The following is a 25,368-nucleotide window of genomic DNA, read 5'->3' as shown; positions in this document are numbered from 1 at the left end:
CTACGATACATAGCTCTTCTTAGCTTCCCTCTTTTTGAGAAAGTCACTGATGCCCCTAAAAACTCAACAAATAAACAGCTTCCTTCTGTTCTTCCATCCTTTTAGTACGGATTGAGTCCCTCGGCAACTCATATTAATCAAAACGAATATCTCCACCCTCTCAAAACTCATCACCAAAAAAATAGATATCCCAGGTATTGCTTCCAGCTTCCAGCAGATCCCATCATCATAGCCAAACTACAATCCAGCCACCCAGGAACAGTATTAAAATCTTTAGACCAGATGTTTCCATCGAACAGTTGGAATGTTCCTCATCCTGGACATAGACTGTGATCGATTCTGCAAAGAAAAGGCCTACCGGACTCAGGTTAACAAACTAGAATTTATTTAAAGATTTTATGATATTGTTATTAATAAATACAACTCTTTTTAAGTGTAATTATTTATAAATATTTTATTAAACCGTTAACGCATAAATGTGCTTCTTTAAATTGTAGAAGCATTTAAAATAGTATTACCTTCGTCTATGGTACACAGGGGCCCCACCCATACTCCATTGAGACATTTAATTTTACAAATCCTCTTTTGTTCTTGAGGTCCCACCATGCCTAAAAACTGCACTTCTTGAACAGAAGTAAAATCACTTCCTCCAGATCCAGGAACAGCAGTTCCATTAACCGTCACTTCCGGTGGAGCGCAGCCATCTTTACTTACAGTGTCTCCCTCTATCAACAAAAATAAAACCAAAATAAATATCATGAAAAATCTGAAAAGGTTTATTTTATATTTATTGTAACATAAATCTTGTGTTTCAGTATAGTTGGATTGAATTCTTTCCCGTTTATTATTTTTTTTAATTCGGAACTTTTATATAATAATAAATGTCAGCAAATTAAAAGTAAGGAAAACTTGGAAAGCTTGTGCTACATATTTTCTTAATTTGTTTGGTCATAATATTTATGAACGCCACATGTGGTTATAAGAATGTCAGCAACATGTGCTTGAGAAGTTTAAACCACTAAAGATAAAGTTTAAGACAATTTTCATTTTAAGATCTGTTAGTGACATCATTGTGTTAGCTGACGAGCGTTTAAAATTAAAAGCAGTTCTAAAAAAAGTACAGGTGGGGTTGACTTTATTCCAGATGAATAAATAAATGAATACATTTTTCATCAATCGGAATCAGCAACGTGCATTACCAACTATATCAGATGTTATGGTTAAAAATAATTAAAGTTTCTGTTGGATCCCTAGGAGCATGTTTCTCTCACATTAGTACTTTCTGCTGGAATATTCGGAAGAGATGTAAGAAACATTAACTAGGGCTTTATAGGTGCAGGTTGACTTAGAGTTTTACTAACTTCTACTGAATATGGACTCCTTTTTTGTTGTTCTGTAACTGTTAGCGATTGAATGGTTGCAATTGAGACATTCGTTTTCTTGAAGTGGTCAGTAACCTTTCGTTTTAGTAGATTTCTGAGCAGTTATGTACCTTACTTTACAAACAGCCCTCGTACAAAGAGAACGAGAGGGAGATCGACTTTTGGCTTACTTTATTGAACTGGCAGCTATCTCTGCTACTATTCTACTTGTTTCATTTAGCTGATTTATTTAATTCAGCCCCTTAATTTTTAGGACAGCTTATATTACTAAAGAAGCTGTTTAAAAAAAATGCGAAATTTGTGGTGGAAATAATTGCCTTTAAAACTGTACTATTTATGTTTCATATTAGTGAGTGTCCAAATTGTATCAGTTCCACAATCCAGTGAGAAGCAATTCGCTTTGGAAGAAAAGACGAGTATTATTAATGAATACAGTTTTATAATAAATTATACTTTATACCAACTGTTTGTAAAAAATGGTGGATATGACGCCTATGCTATCATATATCCTCGTCAGTAACCATGCTAGAAGAGTACGTTAAGGAAGAAAGTTGGGGCATCATGATAGGGTAAAATAATTTTTCTTCTTTTTTAAGATAATATAACTGAACCCAATATTTATTTATTCAAATTTTATCAACTTGCATGTACGTATCAAACAACACAAATATAACAAGGATAACCTTGTTATTTGGTGTTTAAATTCGAGCGTGCAATCCACGGTTGAATTCTACGAAGAGATAATTCCAAGAACGGTAGATGTTTTCTGCTAGAACGCTCTTCAAACTGAGTAATAGTATCATGGGAAGGCAAGACCATTGATTAATTTGTAGACACAAATAGTGTCTCCTCCAAGTCGACAATCTCTAAGTAAGCAGAGCTTATGTACCGGTAACTTCTCTTTATAAGACATTTCTTGTAATTCGTCCATTATTTGACCTTTTGAGAAATAAAACAGACACCTGTCGGATAATAGGGATTACACGAATGAATATAAGACTCGAAACTAGTTTGAGTAAATGTTCCATACACATTTCAGCCTATGAGGCGTGGACTTTGCGCACGGGTACCTTCTAATGGAGAAACAAGACCCAATTTTTCTCATCTTTTCTCCCGAATTGCAACTTTTAACTTTGTCATAAATCTCACATAATATTCATCCGTTATTGTTGTTTTAGGTGCAGGGGTAATCAGTTAACAACCATCCTTTTGTTTCCCATAAATTGAGGCCAACATCTGATGGTTAGGTTCCAAACTTCTTTGGGGATTGAAGGTCCTGTGCTTCCAATGCTTTCTAATGGATCCAGGATCATAAACATTTAGCCAATTTTCATCATTAGTCATATAGGGGTTAAACATCTATCCAGATTAGCAAGAACTAATTTTAAATTCTCTTTTAATGACCCACTTTTATTGTTAAAATGTTTCTATGGAAGCCTTATGTCATTTTTCTAGTTCAGACACCTTAATTCTTCTATTTTCTAATGTTTTTTTCTTCAACGAAGCCAATTGTTTCAAAAGTGATTGCTTCAGATGGCCGACCAGACACTAGATCATATGCAACTAACTCCCGTCCTCCTTTGAACTCTGCCGACCATCTTTCAGCAAAATGAAAACTGGATGATACTTTCCCAAACACACTAGTCATTCTTTCATGGATTTCAATGCCATTTCTTCCCTCTTAGGTCAAAAATTTGATTATTGAACGATGCAGGATTTGCTGGATACTCATTCTTCTTCCACTTACCAACATAAAGTTTAAATTTTAGAAATTGCATAACACATTAGACATTCCAAAATAATTAATAATTGTTTTCATTTTATTTTGGAAGACATTAAGCTATCAAAATATTCTATAATTTATAAGTATATTTTATGCATTCTATTTTAAAAACTGTTCCAGAATCGGGTTGTGCTTATATGAACTTTTTACATCGTTTTAAGGTACTGAATCGATGTGAAATTACAGTCCTTCATGTAATGAAACACCCTTTATAGTAGTAACAAAATTATCAAGTTCTATAACGCTACAGAATATTTCGAATAAACCATGGTTTGCGAATAATTGACATAAAGAATAATTAAAAATGTTTCTGAACATTTTTCCATCTAGTTAATCAATATAGAAGCCATTTATCCACAATAACAATCTCTCGAAGTTACTTCCAAACGTAATTTTAGCTTTAAAAATTTTGATAACTATTCCCACTGACGGTTCTAAAACGGAGGGATCCTTCTGGGTACATGATATACGGTTGCCCAATTTCGTGATATCACACCCTTGCAATGCTCTCCTGTAGCTGAATCTTACTTGTGGCTTCTTCTGAGCAATTTTAGACGACTTTATGTACCAGCAATTTTCAATAGGGTTCAAATCTGGACTGTTGGTGGGCCAGTCCAACACTGTAATGCCAAGATTTCTGAGCTATGACTGCACCTTAAGGGAGAAAAACGAGGGAAAACATTTGTGTAAGTATGTTTTAAGCCTTGTGAGACAAGAAGACAAACTCATCATTAAATCTAAATAGCATAAAATTTACCAATTTTGCTGTGTGGCAAGGTGCTGAGTCCTGTTGAAAAATGCAGTTTTGGACGTTTGTGTGGTGATCCCTAATAACGGGTTTCAGGCACTCCTCCAAGATAGCTGTGTAGGTTTCTGCATTCACCGTTCCGTTTATAAACTTAATTCGCTCCACCTCTTTGCTTGTTATGCATCCCCAGACCATCTGACCGGCGGGGAACTTTACAGCCTGTGTTATGCAATCAGGATGGTGTGCCTCCGATTTTCGTCTTCTGACATATCGCTTCTCATCCGAGCCATGCAGATTGAATTTCGATTCGTCAGAAAAGATGACGGTGTCCCATTGCTGTTTTGTCCATGAAACATGCGTTTTTTAACCCAAGCAAGTCGCTTCTTCCTCATTTGTTGGCTCAACAAAGGATTCTTCTTGGGCCGATAGGCATGCAGACCACATTTCGAAATCCGTCTTTGGATAGTTCGTGCACTTGCTTCAACACCAGAGACCATCTGAAAGTCCAGTTTTAGATCAGGAGCACTAGCATGGAGATTACAAAGCCATAGCCGTTTCAAATATCGATTTTGGGAAGGCGTAGTAACTCTCTTACAGCCTGATCCAGGTCATCTCTTCACATCACCGGTTTCACGCTTTAATTTCAACACCCGAGATACTGTTGACTGGTGGAAGCTTATTTTATCAGCGATAACACGCGTAGAAAGCCTTTCCTTTTTTTTTTTTCTTGGTGTCAAGTGAACATTTGGAGCCATGCTTACACCTCATGCTCATGAGTATCCTGTTTACATACAAAACAACGGATACTAATGAGCGTGTATACCCTTCCAACGCGGTATTTATGGTATTTATAGAAACGTCTGATGCAATACCTTGCAATTACTGTCTGATGCAATAGAAGCGTTATTTGACGCAATACCTTTGCTTTGCGACAAACAAAATGACTGTAATCAAACAATATCTTATACGTTTCACTATAAATGTTACTTTTTTTAAGGTGGTGCAGTTTTTTTGCCCACCACTGTATATAAGTACATGTATTTAATTTTCAATAAATGTTTATTTATTTAAATTTAAAAATAGAACCTTCCTCAAGAGAGCACAAATATCGATGTGTTCTATAGTTATAGAAAAAAAAGTAATAATCCAGGTTATTAATTAGAACTAATATAATCGTTAATAATTTATATAAAAAATCAATTTATCCTGAAACGACAAACTAGATTGAGTGACTTAAAGAATACTAAAAAGAGAATTAAAAATTATGTAGAAATCGATATTAAACAGATAAATAAATAAATCTTTCTTCCCTTTAAATAGCAATAAAGGTATTCTTACACTGGGTAGTAAAACGTCGAGTACCCCGTCGAAGTGGAAGGGATTGTGTGAAATCAAAAATTGGTGGAAATTTCAGAAGCTTTTGAAATGGTGAAATAAATATCCAACCTGGATGGGGCCATTCCTCTTTCAGTGCAGTTGCCAATTCAGCTGTAGAAGAAGGGGCGTATTGACATTCCCCCTGATTCGACTCCCATCCTAAGGATTTTTTTCAGTGTCCGGACTTTGGCCGAATCAGGTGAGTTTTTGGTCTTCATTTTCCTCAAACCAGGTTTATTCACTGGTCATGTATCGGATGGTGCATTATCGTGTTGGATTATGAAGAGTTCATTTCCGCAGAACTGTCACAATGTGAACACCACAAAATCAGGCAAGGTGTCAAGGTCACCGAAGTAATGAATCTATTTGTCGATTTTTTGGGTCACGATTGCCAATAACTGCTGAGGTTTTATTGTAATGGAACTTGAACTGTTTAGTCATCTCTAAATAGCCAGGCCAAAACAAAAATATCTGAAAGAGAACAAATGTGGAGAGAGTAAAGGTGTTTCTTCTTTCTTTTTAAGGGACAAGTAGAGCAACGGGATTCTCATTTTCAGCTATTAGAAGAATAGATACTCCATATTATCTAGCTGTCCATCGAGCGACCACAGAGAACCTATTTTAACTAATGTTGGTAATTTTGATTTTCCTGAAAGCAAACTCCTTTATCACGACTTGCGTAAATATTGCACTACTTCTAAACAAATAGGTACAGTCATCCTTTCTTTCTAGATGTGACACTTCCAGTGACCACCAACGTATCCTCACTCTGAAGAAAGTTCACCAATTGTGTTTTTTCGGGATGAGGGCAATATCTTTCATTAGAATGAGCAGGTGACCTACAACACTCCCCAAAGTCTGATGTAGGATTCAAGGAAGATGTTGGTCCCCTTACATGCAATCCGCGACTATTTCTTTTGGATCCAATTAAGGTATGCACGACACCAATTGAAGCGAACTCTTCTCTGCAATAACATGAGATAGAAATATCATGGGTCGTCTTGCAAGGAGATGACTCTCTCTTTTCAGTGCTACGAGACGCAGTTTGGAGGAAATTGAGCCTTGAGGGCGCTATATACTCGGAAGATATCTATTATTCTGTCGTCTCTGTGTCACCTGACGTTTACTGGTCGTGAGCTTTGTCCACCTTGTACAGCTATTTAAGATATTTCTCCTCTCTCCTTAAACTGAATGCTGTACGTAATTGGGATACCACATTTCGGTGGACATTCAAACCCTCGCTACTTTCTCCTGTCATTAGCCTGCTTCCATCCTACCGTATCACTCCTCCATTAGACCATGAAACGTTACTCACACACGCTTGATATCCGTGCACAGAGTGATGCATGGTGAGACCTCTCTATTGAAAGCCATCCCATATTTGCATATTAGAAGGATGTCTGCATACGGACATGTGCTCATTTGCATCAGTTATTCAACCTACACACACAATTTCAGAGTCAGTTACAAAGGTTAGTGTGCAAATTCTTGTGTACCTTAACTTTTATCCATTAGTGCAGTAATGAGCCGATTCTAATGAGCCCAATCTACCAAGCCATAAGGAAGACAGACAAATAGCACGCATCACTCAACCTCAACAACGAGAGCATACACACAAACAGAAGAAACAAAGACAGAAAGATTGGCGAAGAAAGCACTTCATGGTAAACGCTACAATGACCTCCATCAAAGGCTACATAGATAAGATGGTTTCCCATGCTGACGAGCAGGAGTATCTTTCTCGAAACCGAAGCATTATTATCATTGTGTTCATATTCATTGTTATTAGTTGGTCGCTTTCATCCTGCTCCGTTTTTTTCCAGGATTACAGGAGCTAACATACCAGAACAGTTGGGAACCGTTTCAACCACTTGGTGTGTGGTTTCGGCCTATACATTGTCGTGTCTGTCTGTAGCTTCGTTCCTGGAGTATGTCCCTTGATAAACGTATTCATTTCAATGCTCCACTTCATGCGTTGGCCTCTTCTTCCTTCCTGGGTGGTCATTAGCGTAGTTACGCAAGAAACACTTTCAGTTTGTTGAGCTGGGTGGTCTTTGCCCTTCAGTTGCTGTAGCCATGCGGGAAACAGCGTCACTTGCTCCACTGTCCTCAGCGGGAGACTTGTCTCCTACTTTTCAAACCAACCCCTCTGCCTAAGGCCTGAATGCGAGTGACTTTATCCTGCACCACACTCGATACAGCATATTCAATATTTCTACTTCTCATCTTCATCCAGATATAGAGGTAGACGTGTTTAGCTTTAGTTTTTGCATTTAGTTGTGGTAGTAATTACTGGGAACGACACCAAATGGCGCCATCACTTCGCTGGGTGAGGTAGGTCAGATGAAGCGACTTTCGCGATTATCCCGCTTTTTTCTTCTTCGCGGCGGGATTCGAACCCAGTTCTATAATTTTAGTGGTACAGCGTGGTAACCACTGGGCTTATCGCACCCCTTTTATTATTTTTATTATATTTCCATAGGGAAAATGGGTATCATTTTTAAAAGCAAGTAAGTACTCGAATAGTTTTAGAGATTGATTCACTTTATTGTGATAAATACCAGAGGTGATCCCATTACGTTTCTGGGTCAGTATATGTAGGTTCCTTCGAACAGAAAAACTTCAGAATACATTCGGTAAATTGAAATCCATCCAAAAAAATAAAAAAAAAAACCTTCAGCTTTTGAAAAACGACTATCGCACTGTGATGGAAAGTTTTACACACACGCTCACAAACTCATGGGAACAATTTGGAATTTCCGGGAGTTTACCAGAAAAGGTTGGCAACCTACTACGTTGAATAAAAACAAAACAAAACAAAATAATTTGATTCTATCAAATCTACTCTTCCAGACCAAGTAAGACAAATGCGATATAAACAAGGACCAAAGTAACCAAATACTTTGTATCAGAGTTTTTGTGAAGAATGTCCTAAAAAATAGGCAGGCGTTGCATTTTTTATAGTGCACCATCTGATTTCCATTTTACCATCGGGGTGAATGGCTTTAGAAAAATCTGAGAGTCCCAAAGAAAAAAGTTCTCATGCTTACTAACAGAACTTAGATTATACTCCGGATGAATGGTGGGTTCTGAGTAAGGAATAAATACTGAAGCTTAGAGAAATAGAATCCAGCAACCTCTCATCAATATTGGTTTGATAAGACGCTGATGATATAATCGATAAGTGAAAGAGCACTCTTTTGTACAAAGACTGGAGAAGATGTATTTTTAAACAGCTGAAGATTAGACAAAGGATCAGATATAAGTATTATAATAAAATATTTCACCTCTGATAAACACGTAGAGGTCATTCTTTTCGATGGAGTTCTTTGGTTTCATTTTCTTAACAGAAAACAACCCAGTACTTATTTATTTAGAGTGAAAGATTTTCAGAAAATAAAGTGCTCTTTTATTTATTTTTACTTTAAAATGAAATAGTTGGATAAATTGGATTTTCTGTTTGCTGATGTACGTCGATGCTGCAGCTGAATTAAAGTGCGTTATCGGAATTGTTAAATAAATAAATTGTTTTAGAATGTTTCTATATATGTTTATATTCATAAATAAACATTATTAAGTTAGTTGTTACTTTTTAAAAAGAAACTTATTTTCTTTAAAAATTAACGGTTTATTTTCAGAGTAGTTTATACACCATTCTCATAAAAATATAAAATGGACTGACAGAGTTATGACTGAATGAACGAATTATGATGTTCTGTACCACTAAACCATCAATTACTACGTCCTTTGCACTAATTGTCACAATTTTAAATGGTGAGCTGTACCAATGAAGAGCATGACCAATTTTATCTTACTATCTTCATTCACAGCATCTTTTTCAAGAAAGTACTGAATTATATCACCAGAAGAGATAAAGTAATCATCTCCAGACTTAATTAAAACTGGATCCTTAAATCCTAAAACCATCAATTACTACGTCCTTTGAACTAATTGTCACAATTTTAAATGGTGAGCTGTACCAATGAAGAGCATGACCAATTTTATCTTACTATCTTCATTCACAGCATCTTTTTCAAGAAAGTACTGAATTATATCACCAGAAGAGATAAAGTCATCATCTCCAGACAATTAAAACTGGATCCTTAAATCCTAAATTATGTATTACATCCTTAAATTTTGAACTAAATGTCACAGTTTTAAATGGTGGGCTGTGACATTTAGTTCAAAATTTAAGGATGTGATACGTAATTTAGGATTTAAGAATCCAGTTGTTATTCAAAGCATGTACATATTTAAGTCTATTCTTCTGGACTTCAGTTCAGTCCAGAATTACTGTGGTGTTTTCTGTACTGTGGAACCTGGGATCCTGAAATGATGGGGATTGCTGCTGGTTCCTTGTGAGGAAGAGTAAGCAAGAATAAAAGAGAAAAATCCCTTAGTAGCAAACATAAGGACAATTACAGGTATGCTGATTATACATTATTGAAATATAACTATTTCGCTATGATTTATGATATTGACCGAGTGAAGGCTTCTAATACTTTAACCAGGAAGTGTATAATATCCTTCGAAAGGCAGAGATCTTTTAATTTTCCACAAGATTCGTCGCATCTTTATCCAATTTTATTAGATGTGAATAAAAATAAAATGGACGTAAACGCAATTAGTTCTATTTTTAGCGATTCTAGGAGCAGCGATGGATAAAAATATTACTCTCTGTCCATTTACTTACAATAGTCACGTCTAAAGAAATTTCATCTTCTTCTACTTCGCTGACGAGACATTTTATATCGCCATCAGACGAGATAAGTCTGTTCGCCGTTGGTCGGCACGTACCTCCGTCAAATGTAACGCTATTTGCTCTCTATTCGCTTCTGATAAACATTTTCTATATCATTATCTGTTCGTGATGAAGAATGGCGAAAAAATGTGAAGGAGGCGTCAGTTTACAGTTAGGAGGAGAAAAGATTGATCTATAGATGACTATCCGCTGTCAAAGAGAACGAAGAAAAAGCAAAAATGATGATGGGCCAAAAGGTTAAATTACGTCTAGAGTCGGCAATAAGTGAAAACAAGATTAGACAAAGTCGTGCTCGGAAATCTTTTGAACGCTGAACGATGCTCAAATGATTTGCACAGATTTTGTCGCTGTCAAAGGTCGAGTAATGCGATATTATCTAAGGAGATCATGAATCTAAGGAGATCAGGAAAAAAATTGAATTGAAAATGCCAATAACGTGCTAAAATTGTTTTCAGCTCATTTTCTATTTTTAGATCCTTTTTATATATTACAACATTACTGTAAAAGATTAGAATAAAAAAATAAAAGTAAAAAATCTTTTATTTAAAAATTAAAATAAAAATCTTAGAAAACAATAAATTTACAAGTATATTATATATTTCTTTATTGTGTAAACTGTAGTGTTAGCATCAGCAAGAAGATTACATTATTTTATGCAAATTATCTTAGTGATTATCTCTCAATTCATATTATCATCGAGTTCATTGCGCCTATGTAATTTAACTGTGCCCTAAAGTTTTAAAGGGAATTAAATTATAGAATAAGGAATAATTGAAAACAAGATTAGATAAGGTTGTTCCTGCATTTTCTTCTCATATTTTCTCCTTATCTAAGTGAAGTAATAGGATATTATCTAAAGATGTCAAGAAAAACGAGGATTTGAAGTTAAAAATATATTAAAAAAAAAGATCTTTAGGCAACACGATCAATACAGTAACCAAATGCTCTACAATAAATTTATAAAAGATATTTGTAACAATATCGTTCTCCATCTCTAAAGTTTCTTAATTTATTTTAATTTTCTTATTTTAGTTCTTAAGAATAGTCTTAATTCTCACAGTAAAACAAACTTACGTTTTCAGGTTTATCCTAGTATTGCACTAACAGATGAGTTCACCAAAACTTTAAGTGACCATTCGTTTAAAAGATTATAATACAGTGACCCTATTTCGGGTCTAATTGGTGCCTCATCAGATAGCCTCTAGCGACAGCACGCTGACAAAGGACGCTGACATTGGCGTTAGCCAATTTGACTGGTAAAGTCAACTATGATCAACTATGTCCATATAAGGAATGCTGACGTCATCTTAATCTTAACACCAGACGTCCTACACATGATTTTTGTTATTATGGCAGTCGGCCATTTTTTTTTTTTTCCATATGAATTCTTATAAAAAGACCTCAATCGTTAAAATTAACCAAATCAAAGCAAAAATTCAAAAATGTGATCTAAAGGGTCCACGCCCTCTAGATCATAGGGCGCGTATCCATGTGCTCTTATTGATGGGAATAAATTGATATCTCTATGAGCTCCACTAATAAAAATAGAAAGGAAATTAAGTGTCAGCCGGACCCTACCCATTGAGTACTGATAGGTTTCTTCGTGTAAGAATAGGATGGACCTGACAGACCGCCCATCTATCAGCAGGACCTATCTGGACTTTCAGAAGAAATTGCTAAATTACTTCATTCGTTCCATTCACGCTCTTTAATTTCCCAACTGCACATGGAGTGTCCCAAGACAAGACACCCAGACTTCATCTGAAAAGTGCGGAATAGTTCATGATATTAAATGCCAGGATTATAGGAAGGTTATTATTATTAGTAGTATATTATAAGGAAATCCCTAAATTCCCCACTCTTTTCTTCTTGTATATTAATGACCTTCTTCCATTGACTGGAAATCCTATCCATAGTTTTGCTGATGATATCACGTTGCATTAGACCTTCCAATTTGAGAAACCTTGCCCTGCACAAACAGCTTCAACTTCTCCAATATCCACTACCAATTGCTTAAATGCTGATCTCCAGGTGGGCGAAGACAATTTCAATCCTTCAAAAACTCAGTTCTGTTTTATATCTCGCAAAAACAGATTCTTCTGCTCCCATGCTTATCCTCGACGAAACTCAGATTTCTAGACAAGGATTGCATATTTTTATTAGGGATCAACCTGGCTTCTTGTCTCTCTTGGCATCAGCACATTACAAATATTGCTTCTTCTGCATCTAAAAAAAATGGTTTTATCTTTCTCTCTCTTGGCGTTTCTTTTCTTCTAAACAGCTACTCACTCTGTACAAATCTCAAATTCGCTGTATCATGTAATATTGTTTCCATGTCTGGGGAGGTGTTCCCATAACCGCTATCAGGTTTCTGAGTTCCATTGAAAGAGAGCAGTTAGGATAATTAAAGACTCATCTCTAACAAAGTCTCTCCAATCTCTGCCTCATAGACGTTCTGTTTCTGCTGCATGCCTTTTCTATAGATACTTCCATGTTCTTCTGAATTAGCTTCTACAATTCTCTCCCTATCTCTCTCTCTCTCTCTCTCTCTCTCTCTCTCTCTCTCTCTCTCTCTCTCTCTCTCTCTCTCTCTCTCTCTCTCTCTCTCTCTCTCTCAAACTAGTACGAACACGTGCCTCAACTCGTCAACATCTGCTTGCTGTCCAACTTCGAACTCCCAGAACCAACTTTTCTTCTTCCTCATTTATTCCTTCAACTTCCGTTTACTGGAACAACCTTCCTTCACACGTATTTCCTAAAAAATTACAATCTGCAGTAATTCAAGTCTAATGTCAACAAGTATCTTCATTCATCTTATCAACCTTCGACCCACGCACGGTACTAAGTGCTGCAGCTTCTAATATCTTTCGCATTTGGGAGTTTCATAAAAAAACTTTCTTTCTCCAGAGCATTTCTTGTTCTTGTTTCGCCCCTTCTGGTAACTCACTTGGTAACGTGTAGAAATGATGCACTAATGGTAATCTTTTTTGGAAAATAACAGTTTCCATTACACTTTTAATACGAGGATACCTATTACAGATCATTTTAGGTCCACATCTTAAACTGTGAAGAGCATCCAGCCCAAATGTCCGAAAGAATTTATATTTATCAGGGATCATAATCCGAGTCGGTTGTCACATGCATAAATGGGAGTTTATTTTGTAATTCTTTAGCCCAAAACTTTCTGCCCAATAGGAGCTGCCTATAAACGCACTACAATACCATCAGCTATAACCAGCGCACGTAAGGGCATGTCTTAGACACAGCAATACAATCATCTGAGTGCTGCCATTGACAATCACATCATGGACCATATTGAACACGACGTAATAATGAATTATGTCCCATGAGTCTGGGAAAGATAAGTGCATGGCGTGTTGCTGATACTGTGTTCCTTGGATTCACTATAACTGTCTATAGGAAACCAATAGCGCCTGTGTGTTGGCCAATAATTAAAATGGAGATCAAGGCGCTCTGTAACCAAGCTAGAGCTTTAACCAGCTGCACCTTCTCCGGTTTCAGTAATGAAAACCGACAGAGGAGAAGAAATTAAGATCAGACGCGATCTCTCAGGGTGCTGTTTTCTTAAAAATGTCATCAACCACCCGTGTGGCACGTGGATCACAACTGGTGCATTCTGAACACTTAGCAACCAATCGTAACCATGATCATAACCTCAAAGACGTATCATTTCCGTTAAGAAAAGAGAGAGCAACTCTCTGCAATGTTAAGATGCCATCGTTGCATATCGTAATTTGAAAATTAGCTTTCAATGCAAAGCTCAGAAGAAGGTGCGAATACCATTAATGCAAAAATAATAAGATCTTTCATGATTTCTTCTCTAGAAAATTGTTTGGATCACTTTTCATTAAAACAATAATTCAGCATTCAACGAAAAGTAAAGTTTGGCTATACAAGTTTTCTTTTAAGCAGTCATTAACAGGTTGATGACAACTGAAGGCGACATGTTCCATTTCTGCAGAAAGCTCCAGGTCACATAGCTGAAGTTTTGTTTTGTTTTAGTAAGAGCAAGGGGCCCCAAAATCCATCCACGATGTATACACTGAAAGGACAGAATTCATGGGCTACCTAGTTCCTGGGCAACGCAACGCTGTCATCCCTCTCGCTAGTGGACGGACCCACCGCTTGGCAGGTATATAGGTACACTGCATCACTCCATTCACGTAGACGGTAATTCGATGTCAGTATGGATAAACGTCGGGAGTTAACCGACTTTGAAAAACGGAACATGGTGGGTGCCCGACGCATGGGTAACTCTATTGCGGATGTGGTACAGACATTGCACTATCCCCGTTCAACAGTATTTAGACTGTGTAGGGAATACGCCATTTCCGGAATAACATTCATCGTGGACAGTGCTGTGGGAGGAGAAAGGTGGTGGATGAAGGTGGCTGTCCACGTTTGTCTCGCATAATTTCAGCCAACCGGAGAGTGACAGTGGCACAAATCACCGCCCACTTCAACGAGGAGGTGCCAGAAATGTCTCTACCAAGACCATCGGGTGATCATTAGCCGCAATAGGTTATGGGAGCCGCCGACCCACCAGAGTCCCTTTGCTAACACCACAAAACAGGACTCTACACCTCAACTGGGCGAAAGAACAGCGGCACTGGACCTTGGATAATTGGAGACGTGTCTCCTGCTCCGATGAGTCCCGTTTACAGTTATTTCGAGCAGACGGGAGGGTGAGTATCTGGCGGAAACTATGCACCCGTCATGTCAACAAGGAACTATTCAGGCAGTTGGACAGTCGGTAATGGTGTGGGGCGTGTTCAACTGGCACACGTTGGGACCTCTGGCACGTCTAGACGCATCTCTGAACAGTCCAAGTTATGTCCAGACCTCGCAGACCATCTGCATCCATTCATGGTCATCGTGGACCCACAGGGCAATGGATTCTTCCAGCAGAACAATGCGCCTCTCCACAGAGCCGTGGTGACTATAACATGGTTCGAAGAGCATTCTGCAGATTTTACCACCGTGGAATGGCCTCCCCGTTCAACGGACATGAACCCTGTGAAGAATCTTTGGGATGCTGTTGAAAGGTCCGTTCGAGCTTTGGATCCCCCACCCAAGAATGCGACGGAATTCTAGACAGCGGTGCAGCAAGCATGGTGCAAATGCCTGTGGAACGCTGTCGTGAACTAGTGGACTCAATGCCTCGCCGTGTGACTGCCCTTATCCGGGCGAAAAGTGTGCCTACCCGTTACTAGGTAGGTATCCCATAATTTCTGTCCACTTAGTTTACATTCATGACCACCTACATTATGACCATCTACCTAATAGCATCTTGGGCCTCATTTCGCCGTGATAACCGCATGAACCCAACGTGGCATCGATTCCACAAGACAACGGAAGGTGTTCTAGTGTATCGTGTACAAGGTAGACAGAAGAATGTCCTGGAATTCGTAAAGGACCGAGGCACCAGTGTATTGAGGAATGCTGCGTTCCACTGTATCCCACAAATGTTTGATGGGAGTGATGTGTAGAGTGGGGAGAAATTTTGCGATCAGGAGAGCATATGACATGCCTAGACATGATCCTCTCACCATTCCTACATAGTGGAAGACTATTTCAACAAGTGCCATCTGGATACATAGTCACCATTCAGAACAAAACTTGATACGAAAGAATGCCAAGGTAGGATCTGGAGGTGAGGATGTGTTCAATGGGGTTGAGATGACCCAGTGATGTCTATGAAAACATCTTCCAAAACATGATACCACCGCCGCCGCTCTGTGCAATCTGGCTGCAGCTGTGAACCTGCTCGCCGTCGAATACGCACCGTCTATCGTCATGGCGGGGCTGGAACCTTAATTCATCATATCAGGCGACTCTTTTCCAGTCGTCCGATGTTCAGCAACGGCACTCACATGCTTAATGAAGGTGTAAGTGTCGATGACGGTCGGTCAGCATGGGTACATGAATAGGTTGCATACTCCGCAGGACTCCGCAAAAGGATCCGCTGGATGGTGTGCTTGGAAACGTTTTGCTGTACGCCCTGGTTGTGGTCAACCATTAATTGAGAGATCCCGAGCTTTCTATTGTCCCCGATAGCCAATGTCAACGGCCGCACCTCGATTGTCAACCAGTGCTAGTCTTCTTGTCCTTGCAAGTTGGGTGGTTCTGTGTCCCTCTTCGGACCAATCCGTACACCTTCACTACGGCGACCTATAGCAGAAAATGCCTGCTGATTCTGAGATGCTGGTCGCGCCTTCATAGTATGACAAATCATTCTCCGTTAAAAATATGTCAGGTCCTTCCCTTTCTCCATTGCACGTTACTATCTATTATGCGCCGATCGGTGACGCCACTCTTAGGTGCTGAGGGATGCGTCGACTCGTGGAGACAGGGTTGATCATAATGCTCTGGCCCATGAGTGTACATCCAACTTGTTAATCTATTTGTTTTGATTCTGATCACAGAGCCGTCGTGGGTAGCGCAATTGGTAGAATCGCCATCCTCCTCCACAGCGGATGGAAAAGACCTGAGTTCGAGTCCCTCGATAACGAGAGGGATTTTTATGGCTTTTTCACAACGTGGCTAAATTAGGGTCTCAGGCAAGGGTAAACAGTTTTTTCTCCCGGAAACTCGGGTTTTTCATATAAGAAAAAGAAACAACTGCATTGATGGAAACATGTCACGGATCTCTTCTGTTTGCAGGCAGTGTTGTGATGTTGGACACGATTTTTTGGAAGAACGCAAGCTGATTTACGCTCTGGACAGCAATCCTGCTTGAAAACCTGATGCATCCTATCATAAGAACTTGATCAACATCTCATTTCGCGTTGCAGAAGAGCAGGCCTATGCAAAACCACTATCAAAACATTGCTTAACTCATATCACTCAGAGAAGTATCAATGCAGTAGAAAAGATAGCCAACTACTTCCCAATAACTGTTTTCAGCATTACCACCATAATTATCTCAAGAAGGAAAACAATTTCTTTAATGAAACTCATCTTCTTAAGCATTAATGGTTCCCAAATACTTTTGAGAGTGTGGTGTAGTTCTTTAGCAGGTCAGAAATGCAATTAACTTATCCGAAACCTTTAAAAAAATAAAGAAACACTCCTTCACAATTTGTAGCTGTTAACTACAAAGCATCCACCAGAGCCCGACGGAAGTACTTTACCTCAGGGCATAAGAAACCATCTATAACAACATCTCAACAGCTGGAGAGGCTAAAAGGCCCTCGGAGGAGAGAAGGAATATAAAAATAAGAGTAGAATTCCACCTTGACAACGATTATCTGGAAAAGTAATTGCTTACCCTACTTTTTCCAGACAATAAAAGGATACACACATTGCCAAATAATCCTGGACACACACTTGGATATCTCGCTTCTGGCTGAGCAATTTCCTTTCGAAAATGTTAAAAATAGTCTTTCTTGCATCATGTAAGATGCTTTTGCAAAAAAAGAAAAGAAAAACTCACTGAACGATGTAATCTTCTTATATATTAACAACAAAGACAATTAATTTTTAACGCTAAGGGGCTTTATTTATTCCATTTATTTATTTATAAAGATTTATTCACTCCAATGAACTTTTGCCTGTTTTAATGATCTCTCAAAAGCCTGATGTTAGTTTAAAATTTAATTAAATTAATGATTTCATTTAACTAATTTTTTTAGAATAATGCGGTAGGTTTATTGTAATCCTTAGAGTATATCAAATACCTGAAAAATGCCTCAAGGCATCCTTCTTCGAAAAGAACCGTATTAAATATCGTAAGGTATTTCTAAGAAGGATACCTGATTCCTAAGCCTAGAAGTGGTTGTCCACCAGGGACAAAAGAAGTGATTTAAAGGATTGATGAGATTCAACAACAACCCTTTGAGATTTGAAGGACACAGTCTCTCTAGAGGTGGAGAACAACGTCTCCTTTTTCTAAGAGAACCGTATTAAATATTGTAGGGTGTTTCTAAGAAGGATACCTAAGCCCTAAGCCGAGAAGTGACCGTCTGTATGATCACAAGAAGTGATTCAAAGGATTGATAAGATTCAATAACAACCCTTTCAGATTGGAAGGACAGAATCGTCTAGAGGTGAAGAAGAATATCTTCTTGTTCGAAACGAACCGTATTAAATATTGTAAGCTGTTTCTAAGAAATATACTTAAGGCCTAAGCTTAGAAGTGGTCGTCCACCAGGGACAAGAGAAGTGATTCAAAGGATTAATGAGATTCAATAACAACAGATTAAGGACACAATCTGTCTAGAGGTGGAGAACAATGTTTCCTTGTTCGAAGAGCACCGTATTAAATATTGTAGGGTGTTTCTAAAAAGGAGACCTAAGCCCTAAGCCTAGAAATAATCGTCTGCCAGCGTACCAAGAAGTGATTCAAAGGACTGAGATTCAACAACAACCCTTTCAGATTTGAAGGACACAATCTGTCTAGCGGCGAAGAAGAATGTCTTCTTGTTCGAAGCGAACCGTATTAAATATTGTCAGTTGTTTCTAAGAGAGACACTTAAGTCTACCAGGGACAAACGAAGTGATTCAAAGGATTAATGAGATTCAGCAACAACCCTTTCAGATTTAAAGGACACAATCTGTCTAGCGCGCGAAGAAGAATGTCTTCTTGTTCGAAGCGAACCGTGTTAAATATTGTAAGGTGGATTGTAAGGTTAAATATTGTACCTAAGAAGGATACCTAAGTCTAGAAGTGGTCATCCACCAGCGTCACAAGAAGTGATCCAGAGGATTAATGAGATTCAAAAACAACCCTTTCATATTTTAAGGACGAAATCTGCCCAGAAGTGGAGAACATTCCATCGGAAATTTTGAAAGCAACAGTGGAGGCACAATGCAGTCTTGATTCCATATTCGAACATAATGGTAACCACGTGGAGATTCCATCGGCAATAAAGATTGGGTGAAAATTTTACATCTATGTTATTTTTGCAAATTAATCATCTTCCCCTGGATGACAAATTTCGAACTCGTTTTTATATATACTCTATTTTCAGAATCTGAAAACTGAAGGTTGTTGACAAACAAAAATGCACACATCTCAAATAAATCTACAAATATTTATATATATATAGATGAGGGGATGTATAAATAAATGGCGCTTAGATCCATGGAAAAACCTCCATGCCTAAATGGTGAATCGTACAGAAACTTGTATAAACTGGTTCAAATTTAATGTTTTCATTTTTGACGTGAGCTCCTATCGATCATTTTTCTTTTCCTCAAAATTTCTCTGAAGGTGTGTGTGTGTGTCTACAATATCGTCAAGAAACTTCCATTATCATCCACGACGCCTTCGACCGACACATCACCTGTTTGTGAAGAGTGTGATTGTAAGAAATTTTGTTCTCTAAGGACGAGCTGATATGGCGTGATGCCAAAAAATGAACTATTGGTAAAGGTAGCACGTGTTTGCGACTACACCAACTCTCCTTAATCTTCATTTTTGTGGCTAACTTACATCTAGATCAATACGAAAAACATGCCTGAAAACAAGAAGCGGAGAAAGAAAGAAATGATAAAAGAAAGCAGTTTATGAAATGCATAACTTCCAGGATGAATCACCATCTCCTTTGTATAGCCAGTATCTACTCTTTAACCATCCCAAATATTGTGGATTTTCTTTGGCTTTCCCTCGTTCTTCAAGCTTCGCGTGCAAAAGAAATACCCTGAATATTCTGGCAAAGGCAGTCTTCAATTTATCTGTGGAGATTTTCTTTCCGACAACGCTTCGTAATGCGGTCTGCTTGTCTTTCCACCAGAGAGCAAAAAACGCCTGCAACCACCAACGGTAGAGGGCGTACCGTATAATAAATGTCACAAGAGCTTCATTGCTTTTACTTAGCGCGGAAGAGACATGTTTCTAGTAGATGTTAAGGATACGGATCAAAAGGCCGATTCCAGTGGTGATTTATTTGCTGTTTTGTGTTTGCGTTGTCACAGTGACTCACTCGTATAAGAAACACGTTCAAATGTACACCGAGCATAAAGACAAATCGAATTAATAACAGGTCTCCATAGAGATGCTCTGGTCTCCATGGAGATACCTCAAAAACGTGTTAATATAAAACCAAAGGTATTATGAATTTTCATTCTCTCTCTTGTTGTTTCTCTACTATTAAAAATGAAAATTTCAGCACGATTTTTTCAGCAGTAAATTAGAAAGAAGAAGAAGGGATAATGAAGAGAGGGCCCTTCAATTTTTGGGCACATAGAAGAAGATAATGAACAAAGAGCTCATCATCTCTTCGAAATGAAACCTCATTCACATAATTTGAGCTTTATTTAGTATATTTCATTCATTGGAAATCACACTTGAAACAGAAAAGGATGATTCTCCTAAACGTTATACTTGATATTCCAGCTGGATTTTCTTTATTGATCTTTGAAAATTCAGACCTAAAAAACACTTTTATGAATTTGTATTTATGAAAAATAGTCTTATTCCTAGGATAATTCTCATTGGCCTTTTAAATTGACAAAATATAAAGTTATTTACTTTAAAGACAATGGATAAAATGAAGAAAAAGTGTAAAATCAATTCCCAAAGTTGTATATCCAAACTGGAGAGTTAATTTAAAGCCAGAACGGTCTTTGTATGCACCATTAATAAACTGCTATTGTGCAGATTGTATATCAAAGAAAATACAGAAAGGTTTCATAAAAAGGAAGAAATTATGGAGCCATTGTACTCAACCAAGTTCTACTTTCGTGTCCTGGCTGACAACTTATAATATAGAGGACATCCCAGAGCAAAAATCAGGTGAAATCTGCTGATATTCAAGCAACCCTTCACAAAGGAATCAACCAGCATTTGCAATGTATAACGATCATTTAGCATCCTTTTCAAGAGATAAGAGAGAGGCAGAGAAGCTGCTATAATTGCACGGGACTGGGCCTTTGGCTGTAAAACAACTTAGATTACACTTTAAATGATAATATCCGTATTACACAGGGGGCCCGAATGTAATTAGAATGTGGACAACACCGACACAATACTATTACTAAATAATAACCACAATTTCCTGCACGTTACCGGAGATGGGTGGTACAAAATGAAGTCAATATCCGGATCGCATAAAGCTTACTTGAAAATAAACTTAGTGAGGAACAAGGAAATGGTTCTGTTATCTTTACTATTACGAATTTAATATTTTTGATTAGTTTGTGAGCTCTTTAAAATGTAAGATATGAAGGTTAGTGGCTATCTCGCTAAATTTAAATTGTTTGAGTAAGGATAGTAGTAGTAGTATTCAAACCCTGAACATGAATAGCGCTGTTAAACAATGTTAAGTAGAGAAATTGATGTGTTATTCTAAGCACTTTATTCGGATCATTTTTCCTGCATCATTCCTTTGAAATTCTAATTGTCTAGGCAAGAATAAATAATTATTTACCTGCCTAATAAATACGAATGCATAGAACACAATAGCAGATTTCTAAATAATACAAAGGAACACCTTTTAAGTGTTTTTAAACCTGTTTTGATTTCGATTTAATATGTAGGATGCTGATGTAATTTTCGGAGAATTATGGGTAGTAAAATGAGATACAGTTATTTATGTTCTACGTGCATATATTTAAATAATTTAGAGTTTAATTTATGCATTTGATAATGTATTGCAAATAACAACCGAACGAAATATTAGAGAATGTTTTTAACTAAAGCAACTGTTGAGATATTGCATCTTAAATCTCTAGTTAATATATACGAGATGCTTGTATATTTTTGTTATAAAAATATTTAGAGACAACTTCTTTCTATTCTCTGTGCAAAAACTTATGTCTCTTTTATAACCTACAACAGTACGCGAAATACCTTTTTTATAGTTAAATATGCAAATCAATATTTTCAGCCTCGCTGTTCTATTTCTTAAGAAATAAAATAACTTGTTATATTTAGATATAAAAATAGTTGTAGATATAAAATGTGCATTACAAACTGATTCATATACATCGCTACTATACAAAAATAGATCAATATGAGTTCTAATGGACACGATTAATATATTAATACCAAAAACTCCAACGGATATATAATCAAACTGTTTTGAACATACAAAGAGAGAATATCTTCTACGTTCCTACGTTTAATGTAGTCTTCTTTAATATATTTATAAATTAAAGAGAATATTAAATATATATTAAACGCATATTCAGAAATTATTTATATTTATTAATCTTAGTTTGTTATAAATTTCCAGGTGGACACATTTTTCGTAGTCTCTAGATCCATTATCCATTCTTCCACTTAATTATACTCCTCTTATGAATGCAAAACCTTTTTTAAAAGGATATAATTTATTTAATTCTATTTCCGCCACATTCTACAATTTTATTGAAAATTACATCAATCAAGTTTCTATTTTATAAATGAAAGTTAGATCAAAGCACATTCGCATTGTGATGCTATAAAGTATTCGATCTTTAATTTAAAATAAAAAGGGGTTCGCAGTTCTTACTAATACATGCTCAACCAAGTAAATTAAGGTTTGTTGTCATGCAAACACCATAGCAACAGATGATGGCTACTCACTAACGATGTCTGACATCCACTGATGGCCACGAATCCTGAGCACACACAAAAATGTCAAAGTCGTCCACAGGTTACATTTCGGCGTCATGGCCTGAGCAGGGAATGCAGAATTCTTAATTCAGACCTCGTTTAGATTATCCTAGCAACACTTCAACAGTACCTGCCTCCTTCACCAAGACACGATTTACAAACTGCACGTCTGCAGCCAGCGTGCTCTATCACCACGCTAATTTCAACTTTTGATAGCGCACACACACAGACTAGGGCGACCAGCGCTGCCACTGCCTCTCCTACCGCACGTAATATTCGAATGAGGCCTAGTTGAATCGCTTCACAGCCTCCTGTAGTCGTCACCATAGTGACGTAATGAAAACGTCGTTCGGTGCCCCCTTACGTCAGAACATAAACATGGAAGTAGTCAATTGTTCGAGCTGCACACACACATTAACTGCAACAGGTGTTTTTGCGTGGGTTAGTGGCAGGAACCAGATTATTTGATACGTGGGGAGGGACGCTTATTTCATGCATAATATATTTATGCTTCCCTTAGCGATACGCTGAAATCGATTTTGAATGTTTACATACAAACGCGAAGTTTTTTTTAAAGCTAAGAGTGGGCTGATTTCTCTGTATGACAGATAAGCTCTGCCGGGCGGTATCCTTTACAGGGGTTAACGTACGCTTCTTTAAGAGTGTATTATAAAAAAAAAAGAAAAATTTTTATATATTTAAATATAAAGAAATAAAGGATTGATAATAGCACCTTTTATTCCATACAATCAAATTTCAAAATAAATTTTATTTCTAAAACGTATAGAATTTTGAATTCTATACAACTTACTCCAAATAATTAGGAGTCTCAATTGAAAGAGACAAAAGATTTATTAATACGGATTAATGAGAGTAATGTATCAATAAGAGTAAACAGTATCAATCTTAGCAATATAGTTTAATCAAGTTCCATTTATCTAAATGAGAGGAGACTTTAAAAACAAGGATGTGGATTAGTGTCATTTTTGTAGCCGTTTCATATTATGCATTTAGCCTTATACTGCGAATAAGGCCAATGCAATGAGGAATATTCTGTATAGTTTTCTTTCCATTAAAATCTGGACATTTTTCTTTTGGATTTTTACCTCTCTGGATCATTTAAGATTTTTGAAAAAACAAATGTTTGGCAGCACCTTAACGATTTAGGTGCCTGTTTTCCAGGCATTGCAAACCTATTCTAAAAAACTGTATGATTCAGAAATACTAATATTCCTATGCCGATAGAATAAGTCAGTACAGGAAAGGTAGAGTAAATTAATGAGTATGCTTAATAGGAAACAGATAAGTCCATTCAGTGATTTATTGTGATCGAAATTAGGGGCAAAATTTGAATCTCATCTCGTAATTTATTCTTTAATTTTTATTGAACATTCAAAAATCTTTTTAACTTTAAACATATATTTAATTAACAATATTATCATAATTATATTTAACTGATAAATATGTTGATGTTTTAAAAAGCGCTTTTTGTTATAAAACTTGATAAAATTATCTTGTTCTTTCCTGATATCGATTTAAAGAGTTGGACAATTCTCTAAGTGATAGAACAAACAACCCTTGGCGGTTTGTAAAGTATAGATGAGTATTGAGTAGAAAGAAATCTTAATTTTATCAAAGTTGTTTCTCCCAGCTCCAAAAATAGAAGATGCTCTATTTGTACCAGCTTGTTTTATCCCGTCAGAGGAAATATAGTTTTGCTTTGGCACACATTCCCTGAGATCGCAGAATGCTGGAAACTTTGCCTCTTACACTAAAACGAAATGTCGAAAATGGGAGAAAAACAGACGTACTTTTCCAAACCTTATTTACCTAAGTCTCTCCAGAGATAACCGAAGCTCTCCGAGTTTCTTGACTTTTACAGATACGAACTCGTTTTTATTTGAAACACAACTTAAACTAGAAAAAAAGGGCATTTTCTTTTCAAGCTTAGATTCGCTTAACTATCTCCCGCAAGGAATACGTCAGGGACTAAACAGAAAAGAAAATGTTCTATTGAATTACCAAGTCAGTAACAACAGATCGCCTAACCCGCATCATAATATTTTTTTTTGCTGGTATTTTTTCATCAAATGGATTCTTTGGGGTATTTCTGTTATATTTGGATACATATCAAATATGGAATGTGGATGACATACAAATATGTCATCCACATTCCAAATACAAACTAATATTTTGAACGACTTTTTCTTCAAATTGCTTTTTTTTCACTGAGATAACACAGGTCCAAATCCATTTATTTGTTTACGGTTTAATATTTGAAATATAGTTTTGGGATATTTTAAGAAACTATTGGGAATTTCGTAAACGTAACTGTTGGTGGATGACATGCTGGAAATCCTTGTATTTCAGAAAATCGTATAAGATTGGACAGTCATTTATTGGATGGATTTGTTGTAGCTCTTAAGATAGTGATAATAAACCTTCCCTGAAACATACGAATCGCATTGGTGACATCTTTTAAGTCAACGTACTTTATTAAGATTTAGTTTTAGGAGAGATTCTTCCAATTATAAGATTTGTTCAAAATGTTGTAACCACAAACGCGAAATAAATTGATTATTATCGAAATAAGATGTTGAAGGTGATATAGAGATAAACATCAGTTTCATCTCGATTAATTAATTTGAGTATTTCTTAAATATTTAAATTGTTTGGCCACCCATATACTGTTTCCATCGAATACTTGAACTGTGGTCTGCGATGTGACCCTCATACTTTGAAGATACCCTTCAG

The 25,368-nt window shown here is 36.9% G+C and overlaps 1 protein-coding gene across 1 annotated transcript in view; it reads right to left on the bottom strand.

Moving 5' to 3' along the window:
- LOC150087851 (locomotion-related protein Hikaru genki-like) overlaps window positions 1-22,873 on the bottom strand; it is a 42,816-nt gene extending 19,943 nt beyond the window's left edge. Inside the window, exons 1-2 of the mRNA XM_090369942.1 lie at window positions 22,585-22,873; window positions 519-725 (exon numbers count right to left, since the gene is read on the bottom strand). Of these exons, the coding sequence (XP_090226068.1) occupies window positions 519-725; window positions 22,585-22,672 (295 nt within the window). The 5' untranslated portion in view covers window positions 22,673-22,873. The remainder of the gene's footprint in view (window positions 1-518; window positions 726-22,584) is intronic.
- Window positions 22,874-25,368: the final 2,495 nt, after the last annotated feature.

Source organism: Mastigoproctus giganteus, chromosome 3 (assembly GCF_048544385.1).
Source record: "Mastigoproctus giganteus isolate SK-2022 chromosome 3, ASM4854438v1, whole genome shotgun sequence".
Taxonomy (NCBI): Eukaryota; Metazoa; Arthropoda; class Arachnida; order Uropygi; family Thelyphonidae; genus Mastigoproctus; species Mastigoproctus giganteus.
This window is presented reverse-complemented; position numbering and strand designations above follow the sequence as displayed.